Genomic DNA, 14006 nt, shown 5'->3' on the forward strand with positions numbered 1-14006 from the left:
GAGTCTCTTTAGGACTCCATAGCAGCATACTGCTTTTTGGAGAAGCAGCATAATATGTGTAAACATTATATTTTAGGGAAGATGAAACTGAAGACTTAATTCCCTAATCTAGAAATACAGAGGGCGTTCTGTAATGAACCATCTACACAACTTCTCTTACTGCTTTGTAACAACTCACTTAAGTATTAAACCTCTGTTCTTTTTTCAAAACTACAGTTCTCTGAGTTTCTGATATATTTAATTTTTTTCCCTTGCTTGACAAAAATCTAAATAGTACTGTTTGAAGGCTTCTGTCCTTTTTTGTATTCAGGCAACAATCTGGATAACTCCAGTTGTTTGCTGTTTCTTACTTAGTCTTTACATTTCTTGATCTGACTTAGAGTCTACTTAGCTGGAAATCTAGTACCAGTTTATGCAGTATTTATGGTTCTCATTGCTGGACCTGTGGGGAAAAGGAGTCCTAGTATTTAAAAAATGCAGCTGTACTTGAAAAAGATCCTCACAAAACTGGTGAGTAATGGAAAGGGATAAAACCATAATGGTTAGGGAAAAGGCAGTTAATTAATTTTTAAGTTATGACTGCTTTGCAGTCTTCAAAATTACATTGACAACTTCTTCACTGTCCCATTCTCTATGAAGCACTTTGTTCTTCATGTCTTGCATAACATCAGTAGCCATGTAGGTCTGGTTGTGAGCTGCAGTGCTGCTGTTGATCCCCCATCTGAACATGGTTCTTGTGGGCTGGGTTCTCTTTGTACTGTGGCTCTGTAGAAGCTGTCACTGCTTTTGTCTTCTGATGGAGTCTTGTTTCTAAAATCCAGCTTTCTCTCTGCTGAATTCCCTGGTGTTTTTTTCTTTGCATTTGATCTTTTGTTAATACTCAGTTTCATGAAGAATTTCAAAGTCTTGCAAGATGTTCACTGAGCTGCATCTCACTACAGTAGAATACATCTAGCCTTCCTTGCTTCATGGCTGCTTTTCCTGATGCATCCACCAAATATTATTTCATTTGAGGTGCTACTGCCTGTTTCTAACAAGATAAGTGTAGCTTAAAATACTTCTACTACATGTAGTTCTGTTCCCCAAATACTTCTGTAATTTTAATGCAACGACATAAGGTTTATTTAACTAGAGGAAGATTTTTTTCTCTAAACATGTTAGGAAGTGCCACCTTGTGTGTATTATGCTTTGCAGCCCAAAAACCAACTGTGTCCTGGCTGCATCAAAAGCAGCATGACCAGCAGGGCCAGGTGGAGGGAGATTGTCCCCCTCTACTCAGCTCTTATGAGACCTCACCTAGAGATCCCCCAACATAAAGAGGACAGAAAGTTCCTGGAGAGAGTCCAGAGAAGGGTATTGAAGGTGATCCATGGGCTGGAGCAGCTCTGCTCTGCAGACAGGCTGAGAGAGTTGGAAGTGTTCAGTCTAAAGAAGAGAAGGCTCCAGGGAGACCTTTGAGCACCTTCCAGTGCCTGAAGGGGCTCCAGGAAAGCTGGGGAAGGGACTTTTTATGAGGGCATGTGGTGAGATGGTAAGGGATAATGCTTTGAAATAGGAAGAGGGGAGATAGTAGATGAGATATTAGGAATAGATTCTTCACTATCAGGGTGGTGAGACAGCCACCATTGTTGTCCAGGGAAGCTGTGACTGTCCCATCCCTAGAAGTGTTCAAGGGCAGGTTGGATGGGGCTTGGAGCAACCTGGTCTAGTGGGAGGTGTCCCTGCTCATGCAGGGGTGTTGGAACTGGTTGATTTTTAAGGCCCCTTCAAACCCAAACTATTCTGTGATTTTGTGAAGCTGCCTTGAGTAACACAACTGAGAGCAGCACTTTGCAGTTACTAACAGCTGCCCAGGGACCTCCACAGGGATTAGCTTCTTGTCTCATGTGCTTTTATATAAACAAACTTCTGCTTTTTGTAACTGCATAATTATTTTGGTTTGAGAAGTTGTTTTTCTGTCTTTGTTCTGAATGAGCTAACTGGTGTCTCAAGATCTTGACCCTTGAATTCATCCTTTCCCTGACATGCACGCTGTTGGTTTGATGTCATTGTCTGGGCTGCACTGGCAGGTAATTCATTGTGATGTTGAGTTGTAACGTATTTGTTTGTTTTAAGCTCCCATCTCTTTCATTCCCCACCTGTGAATGGGTGAATGGGCTTTGAACCTTCATTGTTTCAGTGATGTGCCTCATAGTATGTCCCTGCAGAGAGCCCCTGGGTGGTGCTGACAGCTGTGGAACAGCACATCCAAGTGAAAGGTGGACCAGGAAGTTCTCACGGTCACCTTTGCTGTCAAAACCTGCTGTTGTGGAGCTACAGTAGGGTTTTTCTTGACAAAGAAAAGTAATGACATTTTATGTCAGTTATGTGTCAGATATTGTTCTGGTTTGAGCCAGGATGAAGCCAGTTTTCCTTTTACAGAGATTGTAATTTTGTTTTTTTTAACTTAATCTCATCTTCTAATTATCTTCTGGGTTTTGCTGTGGGGCCACCTCACATTCTACAGGAGACTTAATGGGGCTTATGAGCTCGTACTGCTCCATTTTGCAAGTCTTCTGTTCTTAGTGGCATATAGAGGAAGACAACCTTCTTAGCAAGACTTTCTCCTCATCTACTGAACACTTCTAGGTCAAATTTTTCAAAGGCTTTTTAGGATGTACTGCTTAGTGAGAGTGAAGGCTTTTGAGTACATCATGAAGTATGGTACATGGTGGGTTTACTTTTCATCTTTACCATCCTGTTGTGACCAAAAATTCTGTTGTTTAAAGTGAATACATCTGAATCATTTTACCTTTTGGCAAAAATATCCTTTTCTTATGCTTCACCCTATTAAATAGGTTTTAATGCCTAAGAAAGGTGGCTGTTTCTAACAGGTAAGACTTTAGAAATCAGGAGTCTTGTTATCCTGGAAGCTTGGAGACACTCATTGCTTTAGAAGCTTTAGTATGCTTCAATACCTATCAAGTTTAATTTTGGAGTTCTGGGTCTCCTTACTGTTTCTGCTACACATTAAATTATAAGTAAATAATTAGTGGCTTGAACAGTTGGCTAGATTTAAAGTGAAAATTCTGATTCTTTCTAAAGTTCTAGGAAACTATGCACTATTCAGAGCAGTAGGAAAACCTCTTCCTTGTGGTACTTAACATTTAGAATTTCAGCACAATAGAAAATAAGATGGATGTAGGTGGCCTTCAATGACTGTTGTAGGATCTACAAGGAACTATTTAAATATAATTCCTCTGCGCTGAAGTGGAGACTGAAGTTCCAACATCTGAAATGCAAATTGTGCCACTTGTCATTGGCTTCAAAATTTTAGTTAGGTGGAAAGGTTAATGTGGAACCCATTTGTCTTGTCTCTGCCTTTTCACTAGGAATGATACCTTTGCAGTGACAACTTCTACAGGTAACTCTCTAAATTCTGTAGTGGCACTTCAACTTCATGGACCAGAAGGGGGAGAACTACCGTTGCCAAACTTGTATTGCAGATAAGCCTTACTACTCTGAACAGAATGGCACAGCTACAGTAGGGTTTTTCTTGACAAAGAAAAGTAATGACATTTTATGTCAGTTATGTGTCAGATACTGTTCTGGTTTGAGCCAGGATGAAGCCAATTTTCCTTTTACAGATATTGTCATTTTGTTTTTTTAACTTAATCTCGTCTTCTAATTATCTTCTGGGTTTTGCTGTGGGCCACCTCACATTCTACAGGAGACTTAATGGGGCTTATGAGCTCGTACTGCTCCATTTTGCAAGCAACTCTTCTGTTCTTAGTGGCATATAGAGGAAGACAACCTTCTTAGCAAGACTTTCTCCTCATCTACTGAACACTTCTAGGTCAAATTTTTAAAAGGCTTTTTCGGATGTACTTCTTAGTGAGAGTGAAGGCTTTTGAGTACATCATGAAGTATGGTACATGGTGGGTTTACTTTTCATCTTTACCATCCTGTTGTGACCAAAAATTCTGTTGTTTAAAGTGAATACATCTGAATCATTTTACCTTTTGGCAAAAATATCCTTTTCTTATGCTTCACCCTATTAAATAGGTTTTAATGCCTAAGAAAGGTGGCTGTTTCTAACAGGTAAGACTTTAGAAATCAGGAGTCTTGTTATCCTGGAAGCTTGGAGACACTCATTGCTTTAGAAGCTTTAGTATGCTTCAATACCTATCAAGTTTAATTTTGGAGTTCTGGGTCTCCTTACTGTTTCTGCTACACATTAAATTATAAGTAAATAATTAGTGGCTTGAACAGTTGGCTAGATTTAAAGTGAAAATTCTGATTCTTTCTAAAGTTCTAGGAAACTATGCACTATTCAGAGCAGTAGGAAAACCTCTTCCTTGTGGTACTTAACATTTAGAATTTCAGCACAATAGAAAATAAGATGGATGTAGGTGGCCTTCAATGACTGTTGTAGGATCTACAAGGAACTATTTAAATATAATTCCTCTGCGCTGAAGTGGAGACTGAAGTTCCAACATCTGAAATGCAAATTGTGCCACTTGTCATTGGCTTCAAAATTTTAGTTAGGTGGAAAGGTTAATGTGGAACCTATTTGTCTTGTCTCTGCCTTTTCACTAGGAATGATACCTTTGCAGTGACAACTTCTACAGGTAACTCTCTAAATTCTGTAGTGGCACTTCAACTTCATGGACCAGAAGGGGGAGAACTACCGTTGCCAAACTTGTATTGCAGATAAGCCTTACTACTCTGAACAGAATGGCACAGACTTCAATGGCTACTGGATGCAGTCATGCAGTACCTCTTCTCTTTAATTTATTGGGAGGTACTGTGGAATCGTTGTGATGAAAAAACTCTTCCCCCCAGCCCCATGTCATAATACTTAACTCCATGAGTGTTCCTGCTATTTGGTCTTCACTGAAAGAATTGTCCTTCTAGAGAATAAGGTGATTGATTTTGTGTCCCTCTGGAATAGAGGAGGTGCAGGTATTTCAGCCCTCAGCTCTTGGGTTGTGTTGCCCCTCTTGAGATGCTTTGTAGAGCCACCTGTAGCCATTCTGTCAAAGAGGACAAGCAAGATCTACACAAAAGTAAGTGGATGCATAAGCTTAAAAAAAACTTTTGGAGCATAAGCTGCAGATGGTTTCTCAAAGTCTCTTATGGTTTTGATGATTCAAACGGAGAAGTTCTACCACATCACTTGGAAATTGAATGTGGTGTAGTATCTGGTAAAATTTTGGCAGCTAGATACTTGAGTGATGTAATAAAAAAAGGAGCAGAACCACATTCTGTGTTCCATATGCATTACCCTTAATATAGACTTATTCTCTGTGGTCCCTTCTTTTTCCCTGCACAATCCTTTGGTTTACCATTGAAGTATCTCTTCCCATACTTGTGCCAAAGAAACACTAAACAACTTCCTCTGGAGGTGCCAATTTTCCCTTTCAGATATGTCTGTCCATGTTATTTTACATGAAGTGCCTGCAAAAGGTTATTTTTAAGGAAGTTGGTTATTTTCTGACCTAGACCACTCCAAAGACACAAGGCATGGCATAGCTTATTTCATTCTTTGTACCTGCAACTCATAATTGGAACATCTGAAGTGTCTGTCTTGATTTGAATCTTTCTGAATTGGTAGCTTTCATTTTTTAGTAAAATTTTTTCATTTGGAGATTTGACAAAATTCAGTTCATGCCCTTTTGTTGAACAAGCTTTTTGAAATCTGAAAGCCTGTGCCAGGCTTCAGCTCTTGCACAGCTGGTGCTCCTCACCTTAGACCATGGGTAGGCTCTATACTTACAGAATCATAGAATAGTTTGGGTGGGAAAGGACCTTTAAAGCCATTTAGTCCCACCTCCCTGCAGTGAGCAGGGACATCTTCCAACTAGACCAGGTTGTTCAGAGCTGTGTCTAACCTGAGCTGGAATATTTCTAGGAATGGGGCATCGACCACCTCTCTGGGCAACCTTGACCAGTGTTTCACCACTCTCATTGTAAATAATTTCATCCTTCTATCTAGTCTAAATCTACCTCTTATGGTTTAAAACCATCACACCTTGGCCTGTTGCCACAAGCCCTGCTAAAAAGTTATGGTTTAAAACCATCACGTCTTGGCCTGTTGCCACAAGCCCTGCTAAAAAGTTTGTCCTCATCTTACTTATAAGTTCCCTTTAAATATTGAAAGGCAACGGTGTGGCTCCAGTCCCTGGAGCTTTCTCTACTCCAGAAGAAGCAATCCCAGCTCTTTCCACCTTTCCCCATAGGAAAGATGCTCCAGTCCTCTGACCATTTTAATTACTTCCTCTGGACCCACTTTGACAGGTCCATATCTGTCTTGTGCTGAGAGCCCAGAGCTGGATGCAGCACTGCAGATGGGGTCTCACCAGAGTGTGGTAGAGGGAGAGTGTCACCTCCCTTGCCCTACAGGTCACACTGCTTTTTATGCAGCCCAGGACACAGTTGGTCTTTCCTGTTGTGAGTGCAGGTTGCCAGTTTCTGTCAAGCTTTTCAACCCCCAGGTCCTTCTCTGCAGGGCTGTCCTCAATCCCTCATTCCCCAGCCTGCATTGATAAAAGTGGGTTGCCCCAACCCAGGTGCAGGACCTTGCACTTGGCCTTGCTGAACCTTGGGATGTTCACATGAGCACACTTCTGGAGCTTGTCCTGGTCCCTCTGAGTGGAATCCTGTCCCTCCGGCATGTCAACCACACTACTCAGCTTGGTGTCACCTGCAGACATACTGAAGGTGCCTTTGATCCAACTGTCAGCATCACTGATGAAGGTATTAAGCAGGACTGGTCAGTACTGACGGCTGAGGGACACCACTTGTCACTGCTCTCTACCTGCACAATGAGCTATACTGAAGATTTGTTGGGAAATTCTAATCCTAATTCTCTGAATACCTACTTAGTCGTGCTGACTGATTCGAGACTGTCCTCCGAACAACTCTTGTACTGGCAGGGACTTCATCAGTTGATTGATACCCTTAGAGTCCCAGTTTGTTCAGTTTCTCTGAGGAGTGAAGTTAAACCTGGTTTTGAGACTTCAGGAGTGCTGTGCAGTGTTGGGCTGCAGGTCTAGTATGTGGGTGCTGCTTCTAGTCATGGCTCTGCTGTTCTCCTTTCCGTAGGGGAGAAGAGCAAGCAATGGACCTGCAACGTATAGTTCAGGGGCTGCAGAAAATCTGTCCCTACTGAGAAGTCCATAGCAGGTACTTCAAAAGAGACCCACGTATTTTGTCAGTTTTAAATTTTTATATGCAAGTTTGTAAGAAAAATTCCTTTTTACATTACTCAAGGTTAGTTAGAACATGTAATTTTAATGCATGAGTGTCTGAATTCCAGGAATACATGTAAAAGAGTAAAGGGGTCTCATCTTTGCATGTGTTGCTGGTGAGATCCAAACCTTGTGTATGCAGAGGGCAAGCTGACAGGGAAGAGGTTGGCAAACTTGCTTTGGCAGCTTGAACATGTAAGGCATCCCGTTGTCAACAGGTAACAGTTATGTCTGGCGTGTGGCCAGATTTTCTGGAAGATCCTTTTGGGGGGGTTTCCTGTTTCCTCTGAGAATTGCCTGATGGATGCCTCTTTGCTAGGTAGGGCAATGTGGATGGGTGATCTACAAACCTTACTGAACTAGTGGAGATCTGCATTAACACCCCCTGTGTTCTGCAGATTCCCTGATAGGCTTTGTGGCTTGAGATACTGCCTTTAGTTTGTGGAGGGAGGCCAGATGAAATACTTGGCCTGTAAGCCAAGATGATGTGTGGTCTTGCAGTTCTTGAAAGTATCAGTGGATATTTTCAGTACATGATCTCACAGCTGTGGATGGTGAACATCATCTAATTCATACCACTTGGGAGTTCACTCTCTGCTTCCTCTGAAGGCTGAACCATCTTATTAACTGAGGTCTGACATTGTCTGTGTTGGGTCAGGCAGAAAGCTGTTGCTTTGTCACAGAGTCTTGACATTCTTAGATGTAAGTTCCCTTCAGGCTCTGTCCTTGTGATTTCTGCAAGGTTGAGATGGTTTCATATCTCAGCTCTGTATTTGTTTTGAAGATCCTTCACTGCTTCTGGATCATCTCTTTTTAATGAAAGAGAATACTTCCCTTAGGCTTCGAGAAGAGAGGCCTGAGAGAGCTCTATGGAAGAGGAGTGGGCAGTTAATCAGCAAGCCTCTTCATCTCCAGTTTTTATGAATCTGTCTCCTGTTCCTGTGGTATCTGGCATCATTTGAGCGAGAAGTTAATCTACTGGTGTTGAATTGGAACATCAACATGTGCTCTGGAACAGTGAAACTATCACTGTCCTGGATGTCAGTAACGTTTTCGTGGTCTATTTGTAAAGAATTATATAATCCTAATGATTAATGACGTTCTGAATCATAGAGGTAGGTATCAAAGGATACTGATACCTATTTTTATTTTTGTTTGAGTTGGGCATCATCGGGAACGTGTGGAAGTTGTGTCTTAGGTGCCACTTGTGTCTTACTTCAGGACATCTTTAAGACAAGTGCAGGTGTTTTCATAGGACCTGCATAGACAGGTTTAGGAGATGCATTGGAGTCTCCCGTGCACTTCCCAGTTGGAGTCTTTCTGAGCATAGTCCTGCTGCTCACTACAGACTCACAGTGCATCCTCTTGTTGCCTGGTAGCCTCAGTAGAGGGCTTACAGGGATAATGGCTGGCAAGAGAAGTTCGTTGCAGCACTGGCCAAAGTGGAAAGTGTTCTCCATGGAGATAAGGTGTATTGTGTGCTCTGTGTTGGCCTTTCTTGAAACCTCACATCCAGAGTGATGGGAGGAGGAGGAGGAGGCGGCCTTCTGGAGACTGAAGGGTGGCTCAGGGAGTCAGGAGGGTGAAAGGAGGTGGCACACTAGGCAGGTGCAGCTGAGGCAGAAAGTCTTACATACACAAATATAAGTTTTTGGTCCTGGTTGTTACTGTAAGTAATTGTTCTTTGTTGTTTTGGAGGTAGTTTTATAAACTGGCTTATCTGAATTATGTTTGAAAATGTATGGAGAAGAAACAGGACGCTAAATGTGGAAGATTTACAAGTTTAGGTCTTCATGGCACAAGTTGTAATGCTTACTTTCCCAAAAGTTTGGGAATAACTTTCATGTTCTCAAATTTAGTCTCAACTCATAAAATAGATTTCAAAGTGCTCAAAGATCTCATAGACTCTCTAAACTTTTCTGTCAATAGAACAAAAGATGTTTCAAAGCTTCATATATTTGTTGATAATAATTTTTTTGTCTGCTATTGAAGAAAAATGTCCACTGTATGAAATAGTACACTTGAACTCACCCAGGTTACTGGTAGCTGAAAAATAGAAATAAATGTATTAACCTTTCTGTGTCATGAAAAACACAACATATTCTTGCAAAAATCTCCTTCAACCTCGGTCTTGCAAAGCTAAAAAACCTGATGGCTGTGAAATACGTTTTTGTTCCACCAAGAGCCTGTGTGTGCAGATCTTGGCCCACAGGAAGCCCAGATGCACTGTGCTTTTAGAAAGACTGGTATGATCAAGGTGGCCATGGGGTTCTTTGAAGGTTAATTGATGAAATGAAGTCAAGCTGTTTAGAGAGGGAGAAGTTAGGAGGCCTGAATGAAGGTTTTCTGGTTTCTGTTGCTTTTTTATCCTAATTTTGTGGTTCCCTGAGATGGTGTTCTGTAAATATTTTTGGAACTTAATGCAGAACTGTAGACAATCAGGAGACCTCAAGAAAGCCTTGTTTATGTGACTTCTCACCCTGTGTTGCTACAAACAGTTTGCATTTTAGAAGTTTGTTAGGACACTGGTGTTCCCAAACAGGTTATGAAGTACCTTATTTTTCAGCTACCCACATACAATGGAAACAAAGTTTTGTCTGTCTGAACTGATGATGTTCAGGCTGTTCTAATCATGGAAGTCCTCATGTAAGCAAATTGGTAGAAGTTCTACAAATACAGACCTGTATCTAAAAAAAGCAACAAAACCTGCCCTCTTTATACTTATTCCTGCAAGAAAGGTTAGTCCTCTTGAAAGTGGAAGGCTATACACATGCCGCAGTATCTTTTGAAATAGTTGTTCTGGTTTTGATAATTCTTTGTGGGGAAAATATGCTACTTCCTATGGCCTTGCAGCTCTTCAGGTAAGTAAGCACCCAGGGAATGGCAGCAGTGAGTTGCCTGACTGGACATAAAGTACCTTTATGAGATAGTCTTCTGTGGAAATTTGAGGTTTGGTCTTTTCATGTGGCTGCTCTAAAGCTCTATGGCAGATGAGTTAGGAGGTAACCATTTGGTTACAGAAATAGTTACAAACAGCTCCCTGCTTTTTACCCCTTCAAGCTTTAATGCAACTTCAGAGTGAGAAGATGAGGGAAAAAAGTCATCTAATGGCCTTCACATTTGTGGATCTTTGAGGTTCTTAGTGCTGGAAGAGATCTTCTTGTTTCTGAAAGTTCCATGATGATAGGTCTTAATGTGCCTTCAACTGAAGTCTTGGTGAGGGCACAGTACATGACCTCACTTCTTCTCTTTAGTATGGCCTCTTGGACTCTTTCCTCTGTTTTCTGTCACTTCCAGGTACTCCTCGCAGTTACTTACTTAGAGGTGTCAAGTGAAAATGCATCTGGCATTTAAGTGTTCAAGCAAGAAGCTGTCTTTTGTATCCACTACACTTCTGAGATGCTTATGATGGTAGAGTTGGACATTCTTGATGAACGTCTTTAAGTTGTCACCTTGGCTACTGGGTCTCCTGGGCCAAGATACTTGATATCACACTCTTAAAATGTCAGTGTACTTGTCCCATTAGGCTAGCTGTTCTACATGCCATGCAGGCTCAGCTTTTATCAGCTTCACTTCTTTTTTTCTGTGTCCAGGAGTCTGACAGTAGGAGTTGCAAGCTGTAGTTAGGAAGATGAGAACTATTTGATTTAAATAGTAAATGGAAACTGAGATGCAGCCGTGTCTGTATCTTGTGATTAGTCAGGAGGGTGAAAGGAGGTGGCACACTAGGCAGGTGCAGCTGAGGCAGAAAGTCTTACATACACAAATATAAGTTTTTGGTCCTGGTTGTTACTGTAAGTAATTGTTCTTTGTTGTTTTGGAGGTAGTTTTATAAACTGGCTTATCTGAATTATGTTTGAAAATGTATGGAGAAGAAACAGGACGCTAAATGTGGAAGATTTACAAGTTTAGGTCTTCATGGCACAAGTTGTAATGCTTACTTTCCCAAAAGTTTGGGAATAACTTTCATCTTCTCAAATTTAGTCTCAACTCATAAAATAGATTTCGAAGTGCTCCAAGATCTCATAGACTCTCTAAACTTTTCTGTCAATAGAACAAAAGATGTTTCAAAGCTTCATATATTTGTTGATAATAATTTTTTTGTCTGCTATTGAAGAAAAATGTCCACTGTATGAAATAGTACACTTGAACTCACCCAGGTTACTGGTAGCTGAAAAATAGAAATAAATGTATTAACCTTTCTGCGTCATGAAAAACACAACATATTCTTGCAAAAATCTCCTTCAACCTCGGTCTTGCAAAGCTAAAAAACCTGATGGCTGTGAAATACGTTTTTGTTCCACCAAGAGCCTGTGTGTGCAGATCTTGGCCCACAGGAAGCCCAGATGCACTGTGCTTTTAGAAAGACTGGTATGATCAAGGTGGCCATGGGGTTCTTTGAAGGTTAATTGATGAAATGAAGTCAAGCTGTTTAGAGAGGGAGAAGTTAGGAGGCCTGAATGAAGGTTTTCTGGTTTCTGTTGCTTTTTTATCCTAATTTTGTGGTTCCCTGAGATGGTGTTCTGTAAATATTTTTGGAACTTAATGCAGAACTGTAGACAATCAGGAGACCTCAAGAAAGCCTTGTTTATGTGACTTCTCACCCTGTGTTGCTACAAACAGTTTGCATTTTAGAAGTTTGTTAGGACACTGGTGTTCCCAAACAGGTTATGAAGTACCTTATTTTTCAGCTACCCACATACAATGGAAACAAAGTTTTGTCTGTCTGAACTGATGATGTTCAGGCTGTTCTAATCATGGAAGTCCTCATGTAAGCAAATTGGTAGAAGTTCTACAAATACAGACCTGTATCTAAAAAAAGCAACAAAACCTGCCCTCTTTATACTTATTCCTGCAAGAAAGGTTAGTCCTCTTGAAAGTGGAAGGCTATACACATGCCGCAGTATCTTATGAAATAGTTGTTCTGGTTTTGATAATTCTTTGTGGGGAAAATATGCTACTTCCTATGGCCTTGCAGCTCTTCAGGTAAGTAAGCACCCAGGGAATGGCAGCAGTGAGTTGCCTGACTGGACATAAAGTACCTTTATGAGATAGTCTTCTGTGGAAATTTGAGGTTTGGTCTTTTCATGTGGCTGCTTTAAAGCTCTATGGCAGATGAGTTAGGAGGTAACCATTTGGTTACAGAAATAGTTACAAACAGCTCCCTGCTTTTTACCCCTTCAAGCTTTAATGCAACTTCAGAGTGAGAAGATAAGGGAAAAAAGTCATCTAATGGCCTTCACATTTGTGGATCTTTGAGGTTCTTAGTGCTGGAAGAGATCTTCTTGTTTCTGAAAGTTCCATGATGATAGGTCTTAATGTGCCTTCAACTGAAGTCTTGGTGAGGGCACAGTACATGACCCCACTTCTTCTCTTTAGTATCGCCTCTTGGACTCTTTCCTCTGTTTTCTGTCACTTCCAGGTACTCCTCGCAGTTACTTACTTAGAGGTGTCAAGTGAAAATGCATCTGGCATTTAAGTGTTCAAGCAAGAAGCTGTCTTTTGTATCCACTACACTTCTGAGATGCTTATGATGGTAGAGTTGGACATTCTTGATGAACGTCTTTAAGTTGTCACCTTGGCTACTGGGTCTCCTGGGCCAAGATACTTGATATCACACTCTTAAAATGTCAGTGTACTTGTCCCATTAGGCTAGCTGTTCTACATGCCATGCAGGCTCAGCTTTTATCAGCTTCACTTCTTTTTTTCTGTGTCCAGGAGTCTGACAGTAGGAGTTGCAAGCTGTAGTTAGGAGATGAGAACTATTTGATTTAAATAGTAAATGGAAACTGAGATGCAGCCGTGCCTGTATCTTGTGATTTTTCTGAATTTCAGGTAGGGATCCTGAATTCTTGCATCTTGCTCTAACTTGAACACTGTTGTTTCAGTGGTATGTATTTAAAAACTGCCACTCCTTTAATGTGCAGAGTTCTTCTATGCCACCTCTGTGTGCCTCATGGTAGTGTGCTCTTCAGAACAGGCTGTGGTTAAATCAATAGGGCTTCCTTTCTTTTCTCTTAAAATAACAATTCAAGTTACCTGACCAGTGTGACCAAAGTGAACTGTTCCTCTTCCCATCTTTCTTCAAATTCACATTATTCCTGGAAGAAGAGAGCTGTAGGGAATGCATTTGCATCCAGTGTTTCTTTTTGAAAAAAAAACCATACCAAAACAAATATCAAACCAACAAAAGCTTTGCAGATTTTAGCCTTTAAATCAGCTTCTGTTTAAAAGCTTTTCCACGGTCAAGCTGTTAGCACTGTGAGTTGGCCAGTGGGCCTGATGAGAAATGCCCCCCATGAACTTCCAGAGCTGCTGTTAGTGAAGAAGACTTACATTTTAAAAGCATTTAAAGCTTGGACTTCATCTTTATTCTCTTTGTAGATGCTCCTCTACACATAGCCCTAAGGAGTACCCCTTATAGAGGTGAAAAAATAGAAAAGAGAAGAACTTCAACTCCTGTAAGTGCATTAAATAGTCGTGGACATTCGGTTAGAGAACAAAGCAGGAACCACATAGCGCGATCGCTGCGGAAGCCTCCAGCAAAAGCAAGAGTTGAAAATGGTATGGCTCTTGAGTTCAAAGTGAAAAAGTTAAATGTGGAAAGGTCTTGGAAAAGTTTTAACATTGTAAGGAACTGGTAATACTGACAGAAGGTTTTCTGTATGCCTTCTTTTAAAGTTTATTTTTTTAATGAATGCACAGTATGAAACGTGAGCAGTGTTTGTTCAGTGCTTCTTCTCAGTAGTTTCAAGTGAAGAATTAATGACTGTA

At 40.9% G+C, this 14006-nt stretch overlaps 1 protein-coding gene across 1 annotated transcript in view; it reads left to right on the forward strand.

Moving 5' to 3' along the window:
• PHF20 (PHD finger protein 20) overlaps positions 1-14006 on the forward strand; it is a 57702-nt gene that overhangs the window by 22820 nt on the left and 20876 nt on the right. Inside the window, exon 10 of the mRNA XM_010004470.1 lies at positions 13617-13796. Within this exon, the coding sequence (XP_010002772.1) occupies positions 13617-13796 (180 nt within the window). The remainder of the gene's footprint in view (positions 1-13616; positions 13797-14006) is intronic.

The sequence above is a fragment of the Chaetura pelagica genome, unplaced genomic scaffold, assembly GCF_000747805.2.
Source record: "Chaetura pelagica isolate M959 unplaced genomic scaffold, ChaPel_1.0 scaffold809, whole genome shotgun sequence".
Classification (NCBI taxonomy): Eukaryota; Metazoa; Chordata; class Aves; order Apodiformes; family Apodidae; genus Chaetura; species Chaetura pelagica.